At 39.7% G+C, this 27,561-nt stretch overlaps 1 protein-coding gene across 6 annotated transcripts in view; it reads right to left on the minus strand.

Annotated features, from left to right (window-relative positions):
* Positions 1–27,561, minus strand: part of ZNF462 (zinc finger protein 462) — a 96,220-nt gene that overhangs the window by 55,090 nt on the left and 13,569 nt on the right. For all 6 annotated transcript variants that reach the window (XM_035309420.1, XM_035309421.1, XM_035309423.1 and 3 more), the window contains exon 2: positions 343–594. In XM_035309420.1, coding sequence (XP_035165311.1) covers positions 343–562 — 220 coding nt within the window. In that variant the 5' untranslated portion in view covers positions 563–594. The remainder of the gene's footprint in view (positions 1–342; positions 595–27,561) is intronic.

Consider the following 27,561-nt stretch of genomic DNA (forward strand, 5'->3'; position numbering starts at 1 on the left):
ATGGACCATTTCCAAAAGTATCTTCTTTGGGAAGAAAGAAAGCTAGTACACTAATAAGGCTGAAAATTTTGAGGTGGTTCATGGTGGTGAAGAACCATGAAAATCTGACAAACAAAAAGCATTATGAAGAAATACACTAAAAGCAGCTAAGAAATAAAACCACCCTCCACATTTCTATTTACAGGAAGAGCTGTGGTCAGAGCCAATATGGCTGAAGATAGATATCTGCTTTGTTGTCAAAGCAATAAGGATAATCAAGTTTTTGCAATCACATTAAAAGTACTAACTAATATGTACTAAAATAAGCCACATGTGAAACAGGTGGTTAGAGCTGAGATTTACCTGCTATTTCATCAGCAATTGTAAATTCATCCTTTACAGAAGAAAATTCGACCTCAGTCTGGTTGCTAGCATTCATGGAACCAGTCCTTGGCTGGCTAGGGCTTTCCTCTGAGACATCGGTTGGCTGCAGGAAAGCAGTGTGAACATCCTGAATATGAGCTTTAAGGTCTTCATATGATGGAGCTCGAAAATCGCAGCCATCACACTGCAGCACCTCCATGGTTCAAGAACGATCTTTCACATGAGAAAATTCTGCAAGAAAAGAGGGAGAAGAAGTTTTAGAGTAATGTCATTTTAACAAATTCTGAAACAGGTAATATCACGTTTATAAAGACAGTCATTTCCAGAGATTCCATTTACTGCAGTGTGAAACTCAACCTGTAGTTACTATATGAAGATGCCTCAGTTTGGATTCACATGAAGTCCTACCTAGGTAGCTCACAAGTTGCTGACTCAACACTACAGTCAACATTCTGACAAATGACTACTGACTCAGTGGACTTTGTCCTCTTGGCTTTTCCATTACATAGGACAGGGCTGTTATTCAGAAGTTTGTCTTGTTCAAAGACCACAAACTGTATGCTAGAGAAATAGCACATTACTCCCCAACAGTCATGTACTCAATTGTACAATCAGAAGACAGTGGCTTCTGCCTCTGTGAATCTCACTAACAACTTATTGGAAGTTAAAAAGTATTGCCTGCTTTATCCACCACAGATCAAAAGCCTCTACAGGAAAAAAAAAATAAATAAATAAATAAATAATAATAATCTGCCTTTCTTCTCAATTTCCTCTCAGTTCTGAGATTGGTGGAAAACCTAGACAACACTGCAACTTGAGATGCAGCCACATGCACTCAAGGTAGTATGGTTTGTTCTACCTTACTTCCACCATGCCTTGCAAGAGCATCTCCATTCTTTGTTAAAATGTTTACTGTTTAATTTGAGTCTGTCCTGGGGACACAACCTTTGCGAGATAGCAGTGTTTTGGGAAGGCAAGACTTGAAGGATGAGAGAGACAGCAAAGGAAATAGGAATTTTGGAAACGTATAATGGAAGTATGAGTAACAAAGACTTTCCTCAGAAACATCATAGCTTCTTTGATTTATCCAAATGCTCTACATATCTTGAAGTACCAAGTAACACAAGATATGGCAATGTGAATTATGGAAGTTTGGTTTGTGACCAACTAACCCTGCTTCAGAGAGTTGTATATTTATGCATTGCCATGAAGGAGACACAAAACACAAGCAAGACAAAAGACTCTCCTACCCTGTGCAGTATTTAGAGAGAAGAGCAGCTATTCTATATTAATAAAAAAATTACTTCTTTAAGTTTCCACATGCTGTGCTGGTACAGGGATAATATGGGCAGTCCAGAGGTCCAGTATACAAGGGCTGCCTCAAAAGCTGAAAATTCCACGTTTTTTGCACATGAAGTACAAAACTACTTCTACAATGCGGAGAATGCTTCAAAACATTAAGTGCAATGAAATTAGAGAGGATACTGTATCGGGATTTTTTATGAAAGAATGCTTCTTCTGATAGCCTGCTAAAATAAACTTCTAGCAAGTCAAATTCTGGACACTCTGAGCATACAGGCTCTCCACACATTTACCTACATTATTTTGCAGGCTGCACTGTGTCCTTTCTCTTCCAACCCCCCTCTCTCCCTCCCACCACCAATAAAGAAAATGAACGCTGTACCAGCTCCTTTTCGGCTAACAAAGTTACAATAATCGAGATACTCAAGCTTTTATGTGCAAGCACCAGACCAAATTGTGTGGAAGAGGTTGCTATCTGCTCTGGATCAAATTACAGCAGTGAGTGAAGCCCCACCCCACGTCTCCTTTAGCACAGTCCATTAGACCTGAAAACAAATTTTTCCATGGAGCAGACGACTCCTGCATTTAGAGCACTTCACAGAAAAGCAGATCATCCAGTTTTCACTACCCATCCCCCAAGCTTAGTCCTTTCATCTCAGCCAAACAAGCCACAGCTCTGCTGAATGTGTTTATCACACTTTCAAGAGATATGAGCCCCTGCGTCACTGAAGCTTTAAGACTCACTAAGCTGCCCTAGTCCTCTGAGCTTTGGGAGCAGCCATTTTAGCTCAGACAACTCCTGCACTGAGAGGCTCAGAGCTTCTCGCCCGTGCACAACATGGCCTCACTTATCTCAGCTTCATCTCCAGCACACCAGGGTTTTTCTTTCTTTCCTTTTTTTTTTTTTTTTTTTTCCTCCTCCTTCTTGGGTCACGCTTGAAAAATCAGCATCCCCAGAACACACCTCCCCTTCTCCTGCGTGACTTGCACCCCAAACCATGTCACTGGTGTCCCCCTGCACTGCCCAAGCAGCACCTTCTCTCCCTGAGCAGATCGCCGGCAAGCATCTCCTAGGGTTGGTTCCCCTGTCCCATGGATGACAAATGTGATGATTCAATCCAGAAACACAGCATTACAGCATCAAGACACTGGTCCAAGCTGTCCTACAGACAGAGGCAACACAGAGCCGAGCCTCCCAGGAGGAGGCGGGGTTGGGGGGGAGGCAGGCGGGGGGCCTCCAGCCTGCCCTGTCCCTGGGGAGCCCTCCTGCTCAGCGCAGAAGACACACCACCCCACTCCCCTGCCAGATTCCAAAGTCTAATGACCTTTGTTAATCACCAGCCAGCCTGTCTGCATCAGCAAACCCTGCCAGCAGACACACCCTTCAACACAAAGGCTGTAGCTATGCCTTTTAAGAGAGGTTCTCTGAAAGCTCCATTGTGTAGAAGAGAGGAAAAACAACACACACACACACACACACACACCACACACACACACACGCTCGCACAAATCCACCCCCCCCTGCCCCCCAGCCCCCGAAATCTTCAGACCCTTTAGAAACACCACCACGAAACGCTTTCAGCTGTCTCTTTCAGAAACTTCAGGACAGCTTACAAAATAGGAAAAACAGGGAGGGCAAACCTGAAGTTCTGAAAAAAAAAATGTAATTCTGGCAGCTTCAAGAGGTTAAAAACACCACCATCCCCACCGCCAGCAGTCACATTTCTTTCATGAGCTGACAACCAGAGAAGGTATCCACAAGGATGCTTGCTGTTGTCTAGACGATCTTAGATCAACAACAGCACCTTTCTGCTACAAATCAGAAGGATGAGTTGGAAGATCATGAACAACTGCTGATTACAAAACCTGATGGGGTCTTCATCATGGGTTCTAGCTTTAATGTCTGCAGGATCTCTATCGCAAAGGTAGTACCAAGTCACAGAAGAGGTTAATCTTACTGCAGCTCAGAGGAACATACATCAGGTACAGCTGCATGGACTTCAATTTTATATTTTCACCAAGCATCAGGCTGAAAGCGGGATGAAGTATTTTATAAGGAATTCTGCCCTACTATTTCCACATTTTTCCTTAAAATTCAGGCATTTCACAAAGGCAAGAAAAACACAGTGCTAGCTTGAGCTCATGTATCAAAAGAAACTGAAACACGATGTGTGTCTTTCTTCTTTGTTGTCTGCATGGAATACAGAAGAGAGAAAGATCCACCTAGCCACCAGTGAAGAGCATTTCACTGCAACGCTTTCCATACGTACAAAGAATACTACTTTCTACGTTTAACTTTCTTTAAAAAAATAAAATAAAATAAAAAATACAGTCCATAATCCCTTAAATTTTTGAACAGCACAATAAAAAATGTAAGGGGGAACAGAGGTGGGTTGTGAAGGGAATTACCAAATCCATTAACTCAAAAGCAGAACAGGAAGCCTGGAAAGAAAACAAACAAACCAACCAACAAAACAAACAAAAATAAGCAAACAACCACCATGAAATGAGTCTATAAATCCCACAAGCCCTCTAACATATTCACAACCAATCTCTTGAGACCACATTACCCACAGATAACGCGACTTCTAAAATACCCTTACTAATGTGACGCTAACCTCACCAGATTATTAAAATACCATTGTCTGAGTAATTTTCATTTACAACCTCTTCTTAAAATATATGGCTTTAATGCTGAATACGGAGAAGAGGTATTCTTATTTCCCTTATGAGTGAAAAGCTTCCAAAACATCGAGTTCAAGAGATTCTCAAAGTTTCCATAGTTTTAAAGACCCAAGCTAAGTTTTCAAATTGTCTTTGACGTATTTCTCTACGCTCCTGAACATGTGAGGAGAACATCAGAGAGACAGTTGCATTAGATTTCTAGGTTTTTAAAAATCCAAAACAAAAGATAATTGTGCTTGTTGAACAACATTCATTACAGAATTTGGCAGCAGCCAAAGCAGTACAAATCATTATGTTTAAGTTTGGTTTTAAAGCTTCAAAATACAAAATTAATTGTGAAGCCCAAGGCACTGACCTCAAAATTGAGCTTCTGTGGTTGACTACCCATCCGTTATATTTTGAGATGGAGTCAGCGCTGCTTCTAGAAGTTAAGAATATGCACATGCACAACCACAGCTGAAAAGGTCACTCAGACCACACACACTATCTGAACTTCCACCTCAATATTTTTAACGTCACACTTAAAATAAAGAAATCTCCAGTTTTCCAAGCCTTTCCGCACTCTGATGATCAGACACGTATCCATCCCTACCTCACACATGCAGGTTGCACTCAACGGTTTTCACTTTACTCATTGCCAAAGGTGAAGCTGAAACAGAGCAATCCTGGTGTTCCACACATGGCTCCAACGCTGTCCATGCCTGTTTCCACTTTACAAAGCTCCCCTGGAGGCACAGACTGTGTCAGAGCCCTGAGGGCACCCGCAAGCTTCGCTGTTGCTGCCTGGCCTCCTGGGCCTCCCCCTTACTGCCCACAGCCTAAGACCCCATTTCAGCCCCACTCAGGCCTTCACCACCTTGCCCATGGCCCAGGATCCTCCCATGGCCTTCATGCCTGCCCAGTGAGAGCAAGGCATGTCCCCAGATGTCCCCAGCTCTGCCCAGAGACCAGCCCTGTCCCCAGGGAGGTGCCTGGTGCTGGGGTGCTGGGACAGGCCTGGCTGCCAGGCCCTGCGCTGCGGTTCTGGGGGGTGTCCCCATGGCGCCTGCTCATATCAAAGCATATCAGCGTAAACCAAACATCATCAGAGAAGCTGAAGTCATGCATCAGGGTGATCTTTTTCCTTTAAAACATGCAGGAAGCTTCAGCATTGGTCTACTCTTCCCTCGCCATCTTTTTTTTTTTTTTTCTCCTATTGGAGATTAGTCCACCAGAAATGAACTGTCAGACACTAAAGCAATGGGATTAGCATGTAACTAATCAGAGACACAGTTTTCAAGAATCCCATGAAAAACACACCACAGGCCAGGCAATTTTCCCTCCTGCAGAAGCTGGGGTTTCAGGAGGAACCAGTGCCTACAGGCTTGGTGGGTTCTCAGAGGCAGTGCTTGGGCTCCTGTCAGTGCTTGCTTCAGCTCACATACCACTAAGATGATCTGATGACCTCAGGTTTAGGGCTTTTTCCTTCTTTAAAAGCAACAAACAAAAACAACAAAAACACAACCTCTTTTTATAAGACAGGATTGCAATGGGGAAAATGGGCAAAACAAGTAAAATCACGGGAATGGTGCAAAATCTGAGGAACTGGAAACCTGAAGACTGTTCTGAGTGGAGGAAGACAGCCTCATGTTTCATTTATGAGAAAACATAATTAGTAAGGAACTCCATGAGTAAATTCAACTCTCAACTAAAGTCAGACAAACCTACTCAACTCGTGGGTTTTTTTCAATGACTATATTCCATTCAAACTATGCCGAATCTCCATTCTCCAAGTGTTGACTTTGGAGCCACTCATCCAAGCTCATAGAAAAATAAACTGAATCGAAACACTGGCTCTTTTTCACTTTTTTTTTTTTTTTTTTTTTTTTTTTTCACCTTTGGGGAAGAGCGGTGATAGCAGATCTGATAGAACTGGACATTGATAGGATTCTGTGAGTTGAGTTGCAACTCTCCACTCACATATGGTTAATACACGGTTCCTATTTTCATGCAAACGACTCATGGTAAAATATTATCACCAGATAGAGGTTTTACTGTAAAAATTTCCATTCTGATATCCAGTTTGGGGCCATTTATAACATTTTGAAACTCAACAGTTATACCTTTGAGAGTAATATGTTATCTGAGATATGTGATCCTTATTCCCATTGCCCATTTCTTCCAGTAAATATTTTATTAATTTATTAATCAACAAGGAAATTTATAGCATATTATAATATAAGATGTTGTCAAAGTTTTTGGAAAGAACCTTCTATTAGAGATGCATTACAACTCAACAATAAAAATGATCTAAATTGAGAAGAGACATACGCACCCACTTTTTTTTCTTTTTTTTTTTTTTTCCATCCCCCCTAAAATGTCTACCTGGAAGACTGCTTGAACTTCAAGTGAGTTCCAGATTGGATTCCTTCTTTGCACAATATACGTCAAACAAGATGACCAACTTGTTCATCCCTATGAAGTCACCATTTGCTTCAGTTGCATCTCTGTACATCAATGCAAGCATTCATTTAACATACAAGATACCATACTATGGGTCACTGTAAAGCTACAGCACAGCTTGCAAAATCTTCAACACTAGAGGAAATATAAACCACATTACTCTTAAAAGATCTGAAAAAGCAGCTACATAGTGCTGGTAGCTGCCCAGGAACACAGATGGTTTTTTTAGTTCTAGAGAACTGTGATTCACATAACTTCTGGTTATTTTTTCCTGGAGAACTCAATAGGTAAACACATAAATGACCTGAGTTAGGTCCATCAATATCAGTTCAGTCAGCTCCCCAAGACTATGACTTTTCAAAAACAAAACAAAACAAAAAGATTGGAACGTGATGTCAGTTTTAGCAATGTATCAATGAAAAAGACAGCAGTCCTCAGCCTCAGACACAGCAACTGATAATTATCTCACTGGAAAAAATAAAAAAATAAACACACATACGCACAAAAACACTTCCTCAGCAGGGAAGACAAAATTCAAGGATCATAGAATCATAGAATAATTAAGGTTCGAAAAGACCTCCATGATCATCTGGTCCAACCATCATCCTACTACCAATGTCACCCACTAAACCATGTCTTTAAGCACCAAGTCCAACCTTTACTTAAATGCCCCCAACGACAATGGCTCCACCACTTCCCTGGACAACCTCTTCCAATGCCTGACTACTCTTTCTGAGAAGAAATGTCTCCTAATTTCTAACCTGAACCTCTCCTGGCGCAACTTGAGGCCATTCCCTCTAGTCCTAGCACTAGTTACCTGCGAGAAGAGGCCAACCCCCAGCTCCCCACACCTTCCTTTCAGGTAGCTGTAGAGAGCAATAAGGTCTCCCCTGAGCCTCCTCTTCTCCAGACTAAACAATCCGAGTACCCTCATCCACTCCTCATGGGACTTGTGTTCCAGGCGCTTCACCAGATCCGTAGCTCTTCTCTAGACATGCTCCAGGGCCTTGATGTATTTCTTGTACTGAGGGCCCAAAACTGAACACAGTACTTGAGGTGCAGCCTCACCGGAGCAGAGTACAAGGGGATGATCACCTCCCTGGTCCTGCTGGCTGCACTATTCCTCATACAAGCCAGGATGCCATTGGCCTTCTTGGCCACCTGGGCACACATGTTCAGGTGAGTGTTGATCAATACCCCCAGATCCTTTTCCTCTGCACAGCTTTTCAGCCACTCTCCCCCAAGCCTGTAGCATTGCACGGGTTTGTTGTGGACAAGTGCAGGACCCGGCACTTAGCAATGTTGAACCTCATCCCACTGGTCTCTGCCCATCGACCCATCCTATTCAGGTCCCTCTTCAGGGTCTTCCTACCCTCTGACACGTTGACTCTTCCCTGCAACTTTGTGGATGGAACACTTCATCCTAAACCCAGGTGTTCCTTACAAGAAAATCAAATCAACCAAGACAATTTAGAAATAACTAACTTAAAACAGCCATGAGGTGGGGGCTTTATTTTTTTATTATTTTTTTATTTTTATTTGAGGCATGAGGTTCATTCATGTTACCTAAATGCTGATCAGTCAATTTGAAGTTCTCACAAATAACTTATCTTACTTTTCCTTTGGTATCCTATTTGCTATTTGGTATAAATATATATTTGTTCTTTTTGAAAAAAACACAGATATATAAGTGCCTGAAGGCTACTTTCACTTTTTTTTTTTTTTTGAAAAGCAGATTGTAAATATGATGGCACTACTTAACTAGAAGACAAATTAAGAAAGCATCTTCCAAATGTACATCTTCCCTGCCTGACAGTTAGCTGTCAAGCATTATGTGATACAGAGCATGGGCAACTGAGATGTAGGATTAAAAACTCCAGGACTATGAGAATGCTCTCAAGTATTAAATTCTTTTGCTCCAAACAAGACCAGGATGTATTCTTCTCATCTTCTAAATTCATGGAAAGTTATTAATCTATACAGAAATCATGTCTCTAAATGTATGTTCAAGGCTTAAGATAAACAGTATAAACAGTATACTGCCCTGGCTACATGCTTCCTGAAGATGCAGCAACTATGCTAGGGAAGGAGGTCATTCTGATCAGATATGCTCCTTCTTTCCCACAGAATGAATTTAGTTTCCTTTCTGACAAGGAAGAGAAGAAGAAAATAAAACGCACACACAAAATGCAGTAAGTCATTTTCCCAGTCAAAACCTACAAAGAAAATACGTATTCCAAACCTGAAGTTAATCTAATACAAAATAAAAATAAAAAATAAAAATTAAAAAAAAAAAAGAATATGGAAGAGCACAGAGCAAAACTGTTTAGTTCCCATACTAAATGATCACAGGAAATGTGCTGTCACCCACCTCAGTGAAACCCACCTCAGTGACACAACCCAAACTATCAACACTCTTCTGCATAGACGTGGTCAAAAGACAATTTGGCTCCCCCCCCCAAGAAGAATAGAGAACAGAGTATTTGTACCCTGCTCCTCATTGCTCCACACAAGGCATAGTGCAAGTTGAAAGCAGTGGGTCTGGAGTTCCTTATTTTGAGCCAAGAGTATATTGTTAATTACTGCAAGAAATCCAGTTCCTGTGATGTGAGAAGTGGACTCTCCTGCGTACATGGACTTGGGAGAGGAAGATGTCAGTAGGTGGTGCTGAAGAACACGGCAGTGCTCTGCCTGGGTACTCCAGAGACAACCCAATTCCTTCTCATGCATTGCAAATGACATCTTCCAGCAGCTCTTTACACAAAGGGTGCGTTACCAGCCTCACCCTCACAGGAGCAGGGGGAGGAGCAGACTCCTCAGCCTGGCATAACCCCAGCAAAGATCTCTTTCTTGCCAAGGAAAGTCAGACCTGTTATAAATGGTGTCCTGACAGTAGCAAATCAGATATGACAAATTCAACCACATACCCTGCTACACCATGAACTGAAGAGGGAAAGAGCAGAGCTGTGGCTGAAGACAAAAAAGATTATCTCCTGATGGCCATCTGCCCTTAAATGAACCCTTAAACAGCCTTGCCTAGCCTGTACTGCCTTTAAAAGCAATCTTGCCATTCACCCAAAGTACATACTCCACTGCACGGTCTGATCACTTACAGTGCTGTGGCTGATGAGTTGCAAGCATGCTATAAAGAGAACAGATCTTAGTTTGCAAAGAGCATGGTGTTTTTACAAAGGCTAAATACAGCTTAAAAACTGGTGACAGAGATAAGCTATGGGAACACATGAACTGCTGGATTATTTAGAGGCCATAGAATTTTCATCCTGGAGATCTGAGATTAGACTGGCCAACACAGTTGGTTTAAAACATGAGCAGGTACTCTCAGTGAAGTCACAGAGGTAGACACCAAGTCACTAGCACTCATAAAGTACCAGCTACAAGAGTAAAGCAATGTTTTGGAACTGCTACAGAAGTCGTCAAGAAGGCAAAATTAAGAGAGACCACCATCTTGTAAAGCAGATTTGAACAGCTGCTTTTCTGGACACATGTTCCTCCTTGAAGTGCAGAGGCTGGTCCTATGTCACAGTGGGGGTGACAGAAAGTAAACCAGGATGGTGAGAAGAGTAACCTTTCAGCCAGAGGTTCAAACACCACGGATCATTTCCAAAATCCAGTGCCCAGTTTGATAGAAATACAAGACTCCCTAAATAAGAGAAAGTCACAGGACAGTTGGGATTTAAAAAAAATAAAAAATAAAAAATAATAAAAAAAAAAAAAGGCTGCATGGATCAGATCCAAGAAAGCGAAAGGCCACTGCTTGCTTTCATCACCAACGTGGGTTCAGCTTAGTAAGGACCCTGGGGACGGCGCAGTCCTCTCAATCTGTCCTGAGATCCTACATGTTCCAGATGTAATTCATCTCACCAGTCCTCTTTCAAAGGGTACATGCAGACAGCATATGGACAGGATGAAAAAGGGCATTCAGAAGAACAGTTTTAACCCTGTAAAACCAGGCATCAGAAGTCACGTTCTGTACCAGCAAACAAAGTTGAGTAGAATAGCACCATCATCTCGTGCAAACCCAGCTCATGCATGAATATAATTATAAAGCAAGATCTGTGGCTAAAATCATACCAGAGAACAAGAACACACTGATTAGCAAAGTCTAAATATTGTTCTATGATCCCAGTACACTCCTCAGAAAATCTTGTTTGTTTGAGGAGCTAGCTCCACTGACAACCTGGCTGCTTTACCACCGCCTGCATCTCCAGCTATCCATCCTCTTCCCCCAAGCTTCTTGCTATATTTGACATTTGCTGGGCAGCCAGCAGAAGCCTTTTTGTCAGCCAGTTCATTTCCTCAGGTAATACAAATCCATCACTGACCCATTTATAATGCCAGACAGAATTCATGGTTTTATTTGCCCACTGACTCACTCACAGTATGGCAGCCAGCATCTTTGCCCCAGGTAGAAGAATATATATTTTTCCAGTATTTGACAGATCTCAGACTAGCAGTAATTACTAGTCTGCCACCCTTCATTCACCCTGCAACCCCTCCCAGAAGATCTTTTCCACCTGTGCAAGTGAAGATCCTCTGTTTGGGCAGCAGCAAGATGCTGGTACCATCACTGACTTTGCTGAAAAGTGATACCATTATAAAAAAAAAAGGAACAAACTGCAGCTAACATTTATATGTTGTCCAAAATACGTTGTCCCAAAAATTGTGTATATACTTCACTGGATTACATGTTGGGATGCAATATATAAACACTGAAATGCAATATCCTGCATCCAAATGAGAGCCTTGCTTCTTTTACTCCCCCCTTCAACCTCCATCTCCACCCACTTGATCCCTCCAGGAGAAAAGTCTTGGCGGTTGGTGTAATATATAAGACCCGAGTACAAACCATATTAAATAAGGGAAGAATGCTGACTCGACCATCACCATCTTTGTGATCTGCAGATATCAGTATCTAAAATAAACTACATGGAACATCTACAATGCACTTCAAGGACAAGGAAAAAAAAAAAATCAGAGTGATCCCAGCATTTTGCTTCACAGTATCTATGAATTAACCAAGGTTAATGTAAGGTCTTCAGCTAGAAGGTGTAGAAAGTGTCTAGATCAAAGAGATGTTAGAAACAACTGCATCAAAAACAGGGAAAAGCTACTATTCCCTGTCTGTTAGAGAAGTATACTTTGTTACACAGATAATAATTAAGAATAATCTACCTCACAAAACAAAACAGAACCAAAGCAAACAAAGAAAACCACCTCGTCTTTACAGTAATAAGCAGCCCTTTCCCCTAACTATTCTGGACATACTCAAATTAAGGAGTATTATTAAAACTGAATTATATCAAAGGTTGAAGCTTCTAATGAAGGTTTGTCCCAGCCTATTCCTTTTTCAATGCAATAACCTATTTGAGTGTCAACCACTAAAATCCAATTTCTTTTGCTTCCTCCTAAGGAAAACCCAAACAGGAAATGAACTATAAAGAAAAATAACTAAGTCTTTATTTGTAATATGGCCCACAGCTAAGGAGGGCTGAGATAATAACCAACTTCATCCTTCAAAAGCTACACTCCTTGAAAGCAAGTAGACATTAAAGAACTATTGTGGCTTGTTTTCTCCTCTGCACATTTTTTTTGTTTTGTTTTGCTTTGTTGGTTGGTTGGTTTTGTTTTGTTTTTCTACTATGGTAAATGATTCACATGTAGCAATATAAGGATGGAAAATTTTCTAGAATTTTAAGTACTAAGGTTACAAAATCTAATTTTAGACTAAAAAATCAGTTCCTATTGACACCTTCCTTTTGAAGAAAGTGGAACCATTCTGGCTTTATCCTAAGGATACAGGGTGAAAGCTAAAAAAAGAGAAACTAGTTTCCAAAAATTTATTCCAGAATATGCAGACAAATGCCAAACTACATAAAAAGAAAACTATCTTTATTGACACAAGTTCAGTTCAAGACTCGTTTATCAATAGAAAAAGTGTCCCTTTGAAAATAAATTAAAGGGAGACCATGAACACCCTGACATTTTATTTTTGAGACACCTACTCTTTCCATTTAATGCACTGAATTAAACTAACAGCTTCACATAATTTGCAAATAGATCATTAATGATTTTAGCTACCTCAGGCCATCAACAATTTGAAACGTGGCTGTCATGTTTTATTCAAACACTCTAAAAGAGGATAGTGTATCTTCATTATGTAATAAGAAAAACATAGGACAATCCACTTCAGAGAAAGACTCCAGATAATTTAGATTCCATAACCTTTGGAAATCTATGTAACTTGTAATCTGATTCCAAGTGCTTGATTTTTTTTTTTTATTTATTTTTTAAGAGGCAGGATGTAGAAAACTCAACACAGGTCCCTAGAGAGCACTGTCTAAGTTAAGGTGAAGTACAGAAAAAATCTTGTTTCCCTGGCCTAAAAAAAGAGACTTCTTGGGCAACTTTAAGGCAGGATTTTTTTTATTATTTTATTATTATTATTATTATTATTTTGGAAAGCTCTCATAATTGTGCCTAGTGAAAGAGGAAAAAATACCAAATAAATAAATAAATAAATAAATAATAGTAGTAAAGCCCAACCAAGATACTTGGACAAAGTCAAGAAAAGGCAGAGATTCCAACAGCAGGAGAACCCTAGATTTCACCATGTATTTGGTTTTGCACAAAAATTCTAAGAAGCAAGAAAAAGCAGTCTGAAGAGAAGCATTAGATAAACTGCCAAGAAATTTAATTAATCTGAAACCAGTTCACTAATGTTCTGAAAGTAAGGAAAGGATAATCTGGCTCATAATGTTTTCAACAAAGAGAAAGAATATTCACATATGTTACCGACAACGACATGCTGCAATGCACTGCAGTTCCAAAGCAAAGAGGCACATCATTGACACTGTTTTTACTGATTGTTATACAGCCACCTAAAGGAAGGAACTAAAGTTTGACTTAAGGGGAAAAAACTTACAAAATTCCCAACTTACTGGTTTCCCAAGAAGGAAACTTTAGGCAGACCAAAGGTCATTAAAATCTCCAGTTCAAGAGGAGGATATAAAATGGACTAAGTTTACTTCAAAGCAGAACCATATATAAAAATTCTCTTTTGTACTTCTCATTTCTCACTAAAGTAACTAAGATAGAAACAAGCAAGCAATATTTTTTTAAAATATAATAATTAAGGAAATATATGTGTATATATATATATATATATATATCCAACCAGAAAGACTGTAGATTGAATTGTTACAAAATTACATGTCCTCAGATCTATGCTGGTCAAAAGGGAGAGATGCATCTTTTCAATTACACATGGAAAGGAGACGTGGACAATCAAAGATAAATAAGCATCTCTTTCCAGTAACAGTCCAGCTAAGTGAACAGTCCTTCAGGTGATTCGTTCAACCACATTACTTGCCAATCAGGTGAATCTCCTAGCTGTTTTTTCATCCCAAAAGAGACATACATATGACACTAAAATATAATGAATTTTTGAAACTTCATTTGTTAGCCAGGATCCTTTAAAAAAAAAACATTATGTAGTCTATTCTGGACCTTTTTTTTCTTTAAAACTCATTTGATTAAAAGCCGCCTGTAGTCTTTTATTTGTTTCTTGCAACAAGCATTCATTCAAGCGTGGGCTCTTGTTAGCAAGAATGTATGCAGAGTTTCACATTCATTTAGGACTTCATTGACAAAAGAGTCTGTGCCAAAAGTATACAATCAGTCCTGCAGAAATTTCATTTTTCCTTCTGCTGTTTATGGAACACCAAAGTGACACAAGACAGTGTCATATGTCTCTGGTTTCCATTCATTTGTCATAAACAAGTCATTTAAATCAGCAGAAGTGACTTGCTCTCAGAGACAGTAAGACAGAAGTAGTCCTGTGGTTTTCAGATACAGATTATTGAACATTAGCTGAGGACTCACAATTTGTAAAATAATACATAAAGAAAAAAAATGTAGAATTAAATACATCAAGCAGTAATACTGATACACTGTTCCATACTGTTGCTACCTATTTGTTAGAATCATGCAAGTTCAGGCCACACTGTGGTAGGCTCTCACTGTGTAAAAACCAAGAGGAACAAGTCTTCACCATGAAGAGCCTTCTTCCTTTACCTGATGATAGAGAAGCACAAGGAGGTGAAGTGACCTGGCTACAGGTTGCACAAGTAGTCTGAAAGAAAACGGGCTTCCAAATTGCAGCCCTTCCTCATGCCATGTTATCTTTCTGTGCCATTGGCTTTAAAATCCCAGTGTTAACTCCCCACAACCACAAATGCAAAGTTCTCCAGCACAATGGAAATAAAAATGTTGGTAGCAGGGGTAAATCACACACCACACACAAGTATATAACCGATGCTCTTTATTAATCATCTTTGTGTTTACTTTTTAACTGAAGTTGCTATTTCCAGCTTTCTGCACAGAATCCAAGTCTTTTGCTGAAGAATTTAGGTCAACTCAGCAAAATGCCTGCAGAGCTGAAGAAAAGAATACCATGGGAGGCAGAGGTTAGGGATGGTGATCATGGTCTAACCCTCATATTGCTTGAGATCACAGGAGTTCAAGAGGGAGAAAGAAGATGGAAAAAAGGGAGGCAGTTCAAAAAGGGACCTTAATAGTGGGGTGGGAAAGGAGATTTGTTTCCAAGGACTGACACTTGGTAAAATTCAAGTTATTGTGAGGTCTGAGAGGCACTTCTCGAGACAACTTTACCGAAACTACTGAATCCTTATGCTCTTACCAAACTCTTCTAAATATTGGGCAGTGTATTCATAATTCTTTTGTTCTGGCAAATGTCCAGGGGAGGGAAAAATTAAAAATAGTAATAATAATAAAAATCAAAGGGGGTATTCTTTTCTTTATAGCACCTTTAGAAAAATATCTGTAAGAGGAACACTCTAGATCTTCCTCAATGTCTTCTGTAAGCAGGAGATATTCATGACCAAAAAAGAGGAAGTTTGATTTAATCAGACCTCTCTTTTACACATGCTAGCTGGAGCCACAAAGCTTGCGCACACTTCCACTCCACCCTGGCTAACAAAATTTATGAGAACAACCCAGGCAATTAGTTTTCACATGCTGACAATTGCACTTACCCTTAATTGCTAGGACAACACCACAAAAAAAGACAGCTATTTTATGGATTTTTTTTAAAAAAAGTTCAGATTGTAAGAGAATCAAGTCTTAGAAAACCTCTAGTCAACAGCACCACCTTCACTGTATGTTCAACTAGTACATTTTTCCTGAAAAATTTCACTAAAATAAATAAACTATCTTGACAGTCTGGATGTCAAAAACGTTTTTCCAAAAATGGCAGTCAGCCTCTGCTGAGAGCCATATACAACCTGCCAATGACTCCTGATCCTGTTTAATGTGAACCCAAATTCTGCAGGAGCTTACAGACACAAAACATTCTCTGCAGTAATCCAAGATACTGCTGGCATTCCTGATGAAGGAAGCATACTGATCATGCTTCATCCTACTTCTGAAGAGCACAACCAGCCTAAGCTTTGCCAAAAGCCAAGTGTGTCATGGGCAGCTGTAACTTACTTGGCCTGGGCAAAGATATGAAGTGGTAACACCTCTTCTTTGTTTTTGTTTTTGTTTTTTTTTTTGTTCCCCTACAGCTGTCAACCCAGATACACAAACATGCTTGCTGCAGCTGGAAAAAGCCTAACTAAAAATCCATTTTGAGCTGTCTGTGAGGGACATCTTGGAATCAGAGATTTTTCTGGAAACAGCATCTGCCAAATCTCTGCAGTCAAAAAAAGTAGTCTTCAATATTTTAGCACTCTAGCTTAAGGCAGCATACAGGCAGATGGGCTGTGCACATCTTATATCTACAGACAGCTTTCTTGTTGTGTCACCTGAAAAAAGTAGACCCCCTGCTACCTCACAGCAAGCCACTGGATGAATCTTTACTTCTCAACTCTGTCAATCCAACTCACAATTTTCTGGAAAAGTCTGGAAGCAGATATGACATCAGCATTTTTAGGAAGCAGATAAAAAGTTCTTTTCCTTTGAAAGAACATTCCTTTCTAACATAACCTATCTCACCTCCCAAGCTGTATTCCTGCCATTAAATCTCAAATTTCTGCTTTTCTGCCATATTTTTTCCTGGTCTACCTACTACTTGCTCTGTGGGCCACTCCTTCCCCAGGTCTTCTGGAAAGATGAAAACTGGTCATCTGCTATTGCTACTTCCACAGCCTAGAAAAGAATGATGCTGGTGACATACAACTTCAATGTAGCTCTGAAGTCAAAGGAGCTGGTCTTTCATTTCTTCTGTGTATGTTTGGTATGCTGGTCCCAAAGCTAACAGGATTAAATAAAAGCTACTGCTTTCATTTCTTAAGAAAGAAACATAGGGCAGAGAAAATAAGGAGAGAAAAGGGAGGGTTGGGAATGTGCTACAGCAGACACCACCAGGAATGACCAAAGGTCATCTGGTTTTACTGTCTCTCAGACCTGCTGGTGAGGAAGGGCCTCCCATGCACTCCACAATCTGATATCTGAGCCTGCAACAGTTTTACATTTCTTCCTCTTTCTTTTTGAGGAACAAGACTCCCTTTTTGGTTCTTATTGTCTGTTGCTCTGAACTCAGTAACTGATATAACTGTGGTCAGTCAAGATATTGCACATGTGTGTGTGTGCGTGTACGCTATGTCTGGATCCTCAGGAAGGCAGGCTGGTATTTTATTTTTAAACCTTGGCTCCTGTTGCACAGCTCCACATATAATGGCTTCACTCCTGAAGGCTGGATACTCTTCTGATATCAGTTTTCAAAGAAAAACAAAGCCATGCAAGCCAATACTACCAAGAGAACAGGAGCAAAGTTCTCTCCTAAAGATTTTCTTTCCCTCATGAAAAAACAAGAGACCACAGAAAAATTAAGCCATCAGTATCATTCCAACTTCCTGCTCCTGTATTCTTATGAGCTGCAGGATAGTGTACAAATTCCAGTACCTACTGTGCTTTTTGAAATTTCTCCCTTTTTTAAATATATATATATATATATTTCTAGAAACTTGTTGGAATTCTGCCAATTTTCCCCAGCTGACACCAGACCCTTATGTGGCTCAGTACTTACTGATTGGCTTTTATTTAAAAAAAGGGGGTCAAAATGGGAATCCATTTCTCCTTACCTGAAAGCAGAACTTGCAATGGATCCTCAAGGTCTTGGAAGCTAAAGGAGGCAGAACTAGACTTGGCTAATCATAGGACTGGTGCTCCAGCTCACCCTTCCTTCACCCTTCCTGAAGAGTCTGCCCTTCAGATGTGTTCCAAAGCTGACAAACTAACTTGTATCATATACCTCTAGCCACCTGCAGTCCAAGATCATTTTGGCAGTGAAGTTTCACTGTCAAAAAAAAAAAAAAAAAAAAAAAAAAGTGTTTTCCTTTTCAGCTGAGCATACAGGGGCTGTATCTGTAGGCTTGATTAGAAGAAGAAAGGAAATGTTCAAGTTAAAGACAAGAAGGTTCCTTTGCAACCATGCAAAAAGAAGAAAAGGTTTGAAACTGAATATGGAAAATAAATGGATTGGGAACAGTTGGAAGAGAGGAAGTCACCTTCTATCTTAACTTCACTTGCATTTCATGATGGAAGACAGCTGTTACTTATGAGTTAAAATAATCACTCATTCCCAAGAAAACAGAGAAAAACCAGCTCAGACCTCTTCCCCCTTCTTCATTCGAGAAATCCTTTGTTCTTCCATTGTCTTCTAACTCCTCCAATTAGACTACTGCAATACAGTGTTCTGAATCTTGAAAGCCTTCCAAAACTAAAACTACAAATTAAGAACTGCAAATATTTTGTCAATTACGGAATCAAAACTCTCCTTCATCCTGTTGTAATAACTGTTTTACAAATAAATAAATAAATAAATAAAAAGCAAAGCACTTACAGTGAGGGCTTTACTGCAGCATGACCTTCAAAAGAAGCTAATATACCATTTTTCCCAGATACTGACTCATTTGTGTATCAGTTATCAAGAAACCCAGAAGATCTAATGACAGTGCTAATTTTAAAAGCGTTTTGATTAGCACAGAAGAGAGTTAATCTCTAAGTTTCCTTGGTGTATCGTCCTTAACAGAATAAATATGATTTTGAAAAGGTGCCTCACAAAAAACTGATAGATTACTACTGAAAGATCTTATGAATTGGTTATTATGAAATTATGACTATTATGAAAACTGGTTATTATGAAATCACAATATAATTGGTGGGGTATTTTTAATAGAAAGGTTGCTCTAGGAAATCAACGTTTACAAATTCTGATTGTGTTTTTATGCCACAACTACCTCTGTGGTAACTGCAGGACCAAAGTCTCTAGTTCCTGTCTGTAAAACCAGGACTAAAGTTCTGGGTGACCAAAGTGCTGGTCTGTAGAGTTCAGAGGAAACCAGAGGTCTTCTGTTTGGGGGGATTTACTGTCCTTTAGAAACCACAATGTTCAAGTCTGTAGCAGCTCAGCTCTGTCAGGACTATATAAAAACTCTGTTCCGTTTCTTCTTTTCCTCTATTAAGACAACAGGAAAACACATCTACTTTGTAAGAGGAAGGCAGCTTCCACCAACCTTGTACATAGATTCCACATTGAGAATTAAGTGTAAATTGTTTATCCTTAGTTCAAAGCCTAAGATGGGGAAATGGAGGAAAACCTGGGAGAGAGATGATCAAGCATCAACTGATACTAAAAACCTGCAGTCGGCCTTATTATTTCATGTAATTGGTTATTTGCTTCACTCTGGTATGCCTCGGGAAAGATTCTCACTGCATGTTCCAGTAAAACTCAAGTACCTCTTTAGATTTCCTACATTTCAAAGCTCCAGCATTCTCATCAGCTATTCTTTAAGACAACTTACCCCTGACCTGGCATGAGATAAGTGCAGTCACCTTGCACAAAGTTCACCATCTACAACTAGGCAGTTGTCCTCATCCAACTCATTGACAGTACTCTAAAGCCTGTCTCTCAGCATGGCTTCTAGAGAGAGACTACAGGCTTGATGCCTTAGGACTTTCTACCGAATCCATTAGTTATTCCGATAGCTCCTAATCTTTTTCCACTATTAAATTAGAAATAAATAACTATTTATATAGCAAACATTTTCTAGTCTTAGATTCCAGCCACTGCATCTTGTTACAGCTTGGTACAGATTCCAGATTCCTATAATATCGGGCATAGCCTGGCAAATTAACTGCTTTTAGCCTTCTAAATGTCACTTCTGAAATCCTCTGAAAGAAGAGTATGGACTATCTCTAAGTTCTCACTGTGAAGCACAATTTTCCAGACTTCAAATCATTGCTATTCTCAGCATTTCTACCCTTATTTTTAAAGACATGCCAACTTCAGGAATGGATTTAATTTTCCAAGAGTAGTACTTGCACAGATCAGCAGAGGAATGACAGTACCCCTTGTATTTATATATATGAGTGCTGTAGTAGTCCGTTTAGCTATTCTAACCATTTTGAATGATACTTACTCCTTTACAGTATTTCTGCTTTCTAATTCAAGAGAAAGATGGGACTCTTGAAGTCAACATAGGCTATCAAGCCAAGGCATTTCTCAAGTGATTCACAGAGCATTTTGTATTCCGCATTTTCTATCCATTACAGATAAAAACTGATTGAGGAGATTTTAGGTCCGTTTTATTTCTAAATATACATTACTGGTGTAGAGAACAGAAGGAAAAAGGAAAAGTCTCTTTAAATCCTATCAGATACCCCTCTTTTCTGACCTGTGGGATGCTTTTGTTTGCAGTGGAACAGGTCCAAAAGAAAAAGGAAGACCCTTGCTTTTCTCTCTGGGATCAAGGGCTCTCAAAGGCACAACGCTGGTTTTATCTGTTTGATCTATTAAAGCAAGGTCAGTATTTACTTTGGTCATGGAAAGCCCCCAAAGTATTTTCTGATATACTAGAAAGCCAGTAGCCAATAAGACCTGTGATTCCTCTGTGCTCTCTGCATGAGGTTTTCTTATCCCAGAATCCACTTCTTCTAGAGATGCAAAAGCAGGTACCTCTATCTATATAACCCCAAGGAAACTACTCAATTTTCAATCCCTTTTACTGGGAGAAAAAATAAACAAAAATGTTAGACTGAGATTTAAAGATTGTATAAATACATGTTTTGATAACTTCTCCTCTTCAGCTTGACTCCTTTGTGAATATTTGAGGACAGCCCTCTCCCCCTTCTCCCCCAGATGGCTATTGCCTTGTAAGGATACTGGATAAATTCCAAAAATCAGCATTTACCCACAAGAACTTCAAATATCCACCTTCCTTAGCCTGGATAGATGAATGACTGAAAAACACAGTGTTCTTGCTTACTGCACAGTTCAAATTTTCATACAAGCCAACCCTTCTTGGTTCCTCTGTTATCTAAGCCATAATATACTCTGTCTTTTGTGAAAACATTACCATAATTATAATTGGTAGTGTTCTGACTTTCTAGAAAACAGTGATGGGTCCAACTGTCTTGTATCTTAAGGAGTTCTATTGTTAGGAACACACTAAAATAAAATCCCACAAAGCAAAGATGAGATCTGCTTAATATAAGGCTGGAATATGTAACAGCTTCAGTGGATCTCCAAAACTAGCCAACATGCTCTGCTGTGCCTCCTGTTTCCTGAATTGGCAAGCAGAAGATAATAAGAAATGTCTTTGAAGCCTTCGTTGATAGACAATTGACTTTTTGTCTCTGCTTAGCATCAAGCTGATCGTGTTCTTTTCAGAAAGTGTTCTTTCTCAGAACCACTTGGAAGAATGCTTCGTGATTTATGTGCAAGATTGATGTCCACCCAGGAGACTTTTCATCTTGTCCTCACACTCAGGTATTATTTGAAACTTCATTTAACTCTTTTCCATCAGATTATATATGTAGCTTTGGTCACCCTGTCCAAAGCTGATTTAGTTTAGACATGGTGCAACCACAGTAGAATAATGGAAGCAAAGAAGTCACAAGAGCTCAGCCATGGAGCAACTAGTATCATCATTTCCTCTCCCAACAGTATTTCCTCTAGGTCAAGACAGCTGGAAACCCATACTGAAGGATATGTTGGGTCAAATCCAGCACGGTACATCCTCTGGGGCTGCAGTTAACTCCTTCCTAGGAATAAGAAGATGGAAATTTCACAATTGCTTTTGGATACTAAACAAGGTGGTCATGATGGCCGAGACATCACATATTTAAAAGCTGCAACACAAGATTCCTCTCAAGGGGTCTGGTGACTTTCTGATGAGCTTTTCTAAGCAGGCTCCTAAAGAAGCGTCTTCATCCCCACTGCAAGGTAGCGATGGACTGTGTCCATATCTTGTGGAACTAATTACATCTGCTTAAAATTCATATTACCTTCTGGACAGTTTGTTGGAGAACAAAGAATGGAAGAGATCTCATGGTTCATCAAGACTCGTTCTCTTGTTAATACACATATAAATCTCATATCCATTAACTTAAAGAAAGAAAAACAGCAAGCTTGCTAAAGAAATGAGGCTATGGCTCCCCGAACCAAGGAAAGCCTGGTTTTAAAGAGAAAGGATTACATATGAAAGTCTTCTGATAACCAGAAATTTAACTGATAGCAACTGCTAGTCCCAGTGACCACACAAAAAGGTAACACACGGAGAGCTAACCAACTATGATACTGATGTAACTCCTACACCCCTACCTCTAAACGATTCGCTTCTCAGCTGAAATCCCCCTTAAGGGTGGAAGTCAAATCTTACAGCTCTGGAACATGATGTAATCCTTAGTTCTACTCAGCTTATCAAAAATTCCTGTTCTGCTCCCTCTCTTCTCACATTTCCTTGGCCTCATTATGCCTTTAAAAAGGGAGCTTGCTACTAAAATCCCACTTGGGCTAATTTGCCTATGACAGCTTGACAGCTGTAGCAAGAGAAACAGAGGGATTCTTCCAAGCAGATGATGATTCTGACTGTCCCATTAATTTGATCAGCCCAGCTCTCCCTATATAAAAATCCCACCAGGAACACAACTGAGAGGTATCCCAGAGCACGTGGATAGGTTATTCAGAAGAGACAAAGGAAAAGGGAAGAAGGAAAGAGGAGAACAAGGGGGAATGAGAGAGGGAAGGAGGGAAAGAAAACCTCTGAAATTTGTTCATGTAAAGAGAGTCTTAAATCATTCTTTACTAGCAGGTCAGAATTAATTGGTCTTCTACATGCACTGAGCTTCCTTCAAGGCAGGTTTGGTCCTATATTGCAAGCCTGGTATATTTCTTCTGCCTCCTAATAACAGGATTTTCTAAGCAGGCTACAGAAGAGAAAGTACTTGTTCAATACCAGTAGCCCATTGCCACACTTTCCTATTACAAGCTTGTCAGCCTGCCAACACAGAGAACTTCCAGAAATCCTGCTTGCTCTCTTCCCACAGAACACAAAGCAGCATATTCCTTCAGAAACTCTATTCAGCCTCCCTTTCTTCTCTGTAAGCTTGCATCTTTGAGACAATGGATAAGAGGAGCCCTTCCTCCATTCATTTGCTCAGCTTGCTGAAGCATCAGATCTGTCTGATCTTGCAGCAGAAGCATTATCCTTTGTTCTGATCAGGTTGCACAAATAGCTGTGCTTGTGTCAGTCCCCAGAGCAGATATTTTTTTCATGACCAATATGATTACATCTCACATGCCACATTGCATCCACCTAAAAATGTTGTGGTTTGTTTTCCCCAAGATCCGGGAGATCTACAAAAATACCACTCGGTGTTACGACCAAAGGAAGAAGGGGAACCTGTGCAACACTGTCACTACATGTACCCTAACCAAATAAGCCAAAATATTCATATCCCTACCAAATAAGTCCAGAGTTTTAAGACACGCGTGAAGGGCCTCACCAAGATGAAGGATTTCTAGGGGTAGAAGTCAATTATAAATCCCAAAACATCCCGCTACTTTTCTGCAGATTACATACTCCCCATGTGATAAACAACAGCTGCTTTTACAGGGTCTGACACGTTATTTCTTCCCACACAGACATACTAGGCTGGTCCCAGCAACCCTCACTACTGTCGTGACATACCTTCACCTAGAATTCACACCTGGACTGCTTGCAAGTTATCTTCTACTGAAGAGACACGTGTTAGCTAATGCCAAGTTAGATAAATACTCAAAGCAGTATGTCTGGTAAGCAGTTCAGTTTCCCACACTGACGAAGACTAATAAATCACCACATCTATTGATAGAGTCATGAGCTCTCAAAAGGTTATAAAGCATGGCTTTAATTTTCCCTTCCCCCTATTCTACCATAATGCATGCTACTTATGAAACTGTTATCACAGTTTTTTTCCCTAGGTCAGAAAATCATATTAACCAGAAAGCACAGCCTGTAGGTTCTTCAGAACTTCAGTCTGTCAGAAAGTACTCATTCAAGTTGGAGGTTTAACTTTATCTAGTACCTGAAAATCTTTTGTATTTTTGCCTATGTGCGACGACATATGCTGTGTGGTGTCTGAGGCCAGCTAAAAGCTTGAATCCCCATTTCTAGCTTCTAGCCAGGATTTAAACATGGGGAGAGAAAAAATGCTAATCCATGGTTAACAATGAACAAAACAAAACAAAACCCCACCACAGAGAAAAAAGTCATTCTGCCTTTAACCAAATCTAATCTAATCTTTCCTCACAGCTATAACATCACTCTGAGTGCTTCACTCCCAAACTTTAGCTTCACACACAGAGCACAGAGAATTACTGATACAAACCTTCTGTACAAGGCCAGACTCAAAAAATACATAAATGGGTCTGATTAACACTGCTGAGTTTGCAATCAGAATCAATACAGTTCCATGAAGATACTGCCATTTTTAGTAACTACAATATCCTCCAAATCCAACAGCATTATATGATTTCTGTTTCATAAAGGCTTTGACTTTCCTTTTATTATCCCAGTCTTGCTTTAACACGTATTTTATATTAGAATGCGTTCCAGGAAGCATATGGCAATAGAACTAGGTCAACCATTAACCAAATAACAGGAAGCTGCTCTGCAGAGCACTCCCTTCAAAGCTTGCTTAATGAGCTAGCTCTTCAGAATGTGTCCTTCAGTAAGGTTGCAACTAACTGTTCCACAGGATTTTCTTTAAACCCACAAGGTCACCCAAGTTAGGCAGCTCCTAGACATGACGCATTCCGAACAGCCATCAGTAAGTATAAAGACATCTATCTAGGTCAGATGTTGAGAAGAACACTCTATAAGCATACATGGGTCACTGGACATCAGGAACCAGTTCCAACGCTTTCTTCATCTTATCAGTGAGCAGAACCCATCCCTTCATTAATCTACTCCCACCATTTCAGGAAAGAACACAGGAATTTGCCTTTGTAGAGCTCGTGAAGTGGGATACCATCAGTAGATAAGGAACCTTACATCTTTCTGCCTCCTTCCATACTTTCCTATCAGAGGAGGGCAAATTACTTCCCAGATGAGAGTCACTTGTCTGGCTTGCAAAAAAGGACTGTTATTAAGGCTGGCAACTCAGTGTCTCACTAAATATTTCATGTTCTGGTTTTCTCTTGTTCTTTTTGAGATACAAACAGTATTTAACATGGTCTGTCAAATCAGGGAGAAAAAAAAAAATATCATCATGGTTAGTACCTTCATTTGTTCCATCTCAGTTTTACCAACTGCTTCAACTGAAGATCACTTTCTATATTTTTAAACAATTGAAGAAGCACAGGCTTGAAATGAAAGTTTTTAGGGCTCTGAAACGCATCAGGCATCAAGGAATAAAATCCATAAATAATGCAGAGATCAGAAAATGTTCTGATTCATACTGTACTGTTAACAGAGCAGTAGAGGTGGCCCAATCAAATTGTTTCTAAACAAATGAAACACAAAAGTTGACTTCACTCTACTTGTTTTGCATAGAACAGTCAATGACATCCATCAAATAACTGTTGCAATAACATAAGCCAACAGCGAGGTACCACAAAGAAGTATCAATTTTTGAAACTAAAAATAAGCCACCATCAAGCTGTGGACTACCTTCAAATCTTGACACTGAACCTATAAAGATATTATTATTATTCTGATACTCTCAGAAAATAATGGAGTCTCTTACATCTTCCTACTGTAGTCCTTCATTTGAATGTTTACAAACAAACAAAAATTCTAAGATCTAAAAGTCATTACTTACCCCCAATAAATCAAAAAACAACAAAAACTATCTCTACATTTTCATTGCTAGTTGTAGACACATTTCACCACCATTTCTAATAGGAAAATGTGTTGTGAACTTCTACAAACCAAGAGTTTGATGTCTACACTTGTGGCAAAAAAAAAAAAAAAAAAAAAAAAAAAAAAAGCAAGCAAACAACAACAAACACAACCATGTCCTACAAATGTTCTCGTACCAGTGTTTTCAAAACTGAGAACTTCTCTGTCACCTGATGTTTATGATATGGGAACTCAAGTCCATCTTTCTGGTGCTAGAGCTTGCTAGAACCAGATAACAATTCCAGTTCCTAGTTATCAGACACAGGAAATGATGAGGCATCCATGATGACAGAGAAAACAGTCAGTGTGTGTGATCATATGTCTCTGCAGATTGCTTTGTATCTTAAGCGACAGCTCCTTGCTGAAACAGGCTAACTCAGTGGAAGACTGCCAAGCATGCTGTGGTGAGATTATCATCTTAGTAGTTATTTATAATAAATTATCTTCAGCAAGTAGCACCTTTTTGGGTACGAAAAAATGAAGGACCCTGTATTTTCTTTGCAGTATGGGGATGTTCTAGTTTGAGCGAGAAAAGGTGCAGACAAAATTTAGAAGCATTATTCATTTGCATATGAAGAAACACTTCTGATGAACATTCTCTTCAGTGTGCACTGTTCAACACACTGAAAAAGCCATAAAATTTCCAACTTCTAGAAAATAAAACCTGTAAGAGAAATTGTATGTATGCAGCAAATATACCTTAGAAGAAGAAGCCTATTGATTTGACTGTATCCTTGATACTTCTGATGCTGAAACAGCTACCACACATGGAGTTTTCTATGTAACCAAGGAAAAGTTCTGCCTGAGAGATGGTGTTCAAGCTTCACCTAATTTTTCAGTGATATTTCTTTCCAAGTACACTATGGAGTACACTATGCTAGTCCTCCATAGTTTCAACCAAAAAATCTGCCGAGTGGGGCCAATAGAGCAAGGAAGACTGTGTAAGGATGAAGTGACTGTGGAACAGAACAAACAGTCTTCACATACAGACATGTTTTATATGCATCCCCTCCTCCCATCACCAAATTACAACTGGGAAAACATACCTGTGGGTTGACTACTACCACACTCCCACTCCAGTTCTTAGGAACATATGAAGAAAGTCATACCTTTGCAGGGCTACCACAGAACAGCATCTAAGACAAGGATTCATTCAAGAGAAGCTGTAAAATCATTCTCTGAAAATCCTGCTGAACAAGCAAGAGAAATCATGAGAGCTCTGATTATGAAGCAGAGCTCTGCCATGCTCATCAGGAAGCAAGTTCTGGTATTCTAGAGCTTCCCAGGCTGCAGTTACAAGATGTCTCCAAACACCGGGGAGGGTGACATTAAAATGACAACAACAAAAACAAACAAACAAGAACAAACAAAAATAGGAGACCTATCTATGGTCACAGAATGTGTGACAAGCTTATTTAGAAGTTTAGTTGTTGTTTGTTTGTGTTTGTTTTGTTGTTGTTTTGTTTTGTTTTTCCCCAGAGATTTAGATTCATGTAATGGTATTTGGCACTTAAAAAAAAATGGTGTCAAACTAATTTGGCACTAGCTTTAACCAAATAGG

The sequence above is a fragment of the Oxyura jamaicensis genome, chromosome Z (assembly GCF_011077185.1).
Source record: "Oxyura jamaicensis isolate SHBP4307 breed ruddy duck chromosome Z, BPBGC_Ojam_1.0, whole genome shotgun sequence".
In the NCBI taxonomy this organism is placed as follows: domain Eukaryota; kingdom Metazoa; phylum Chordata; class Aves; order Anseriformes; family Anatidae; genus Oxyura; species Oxyura jamaicensis.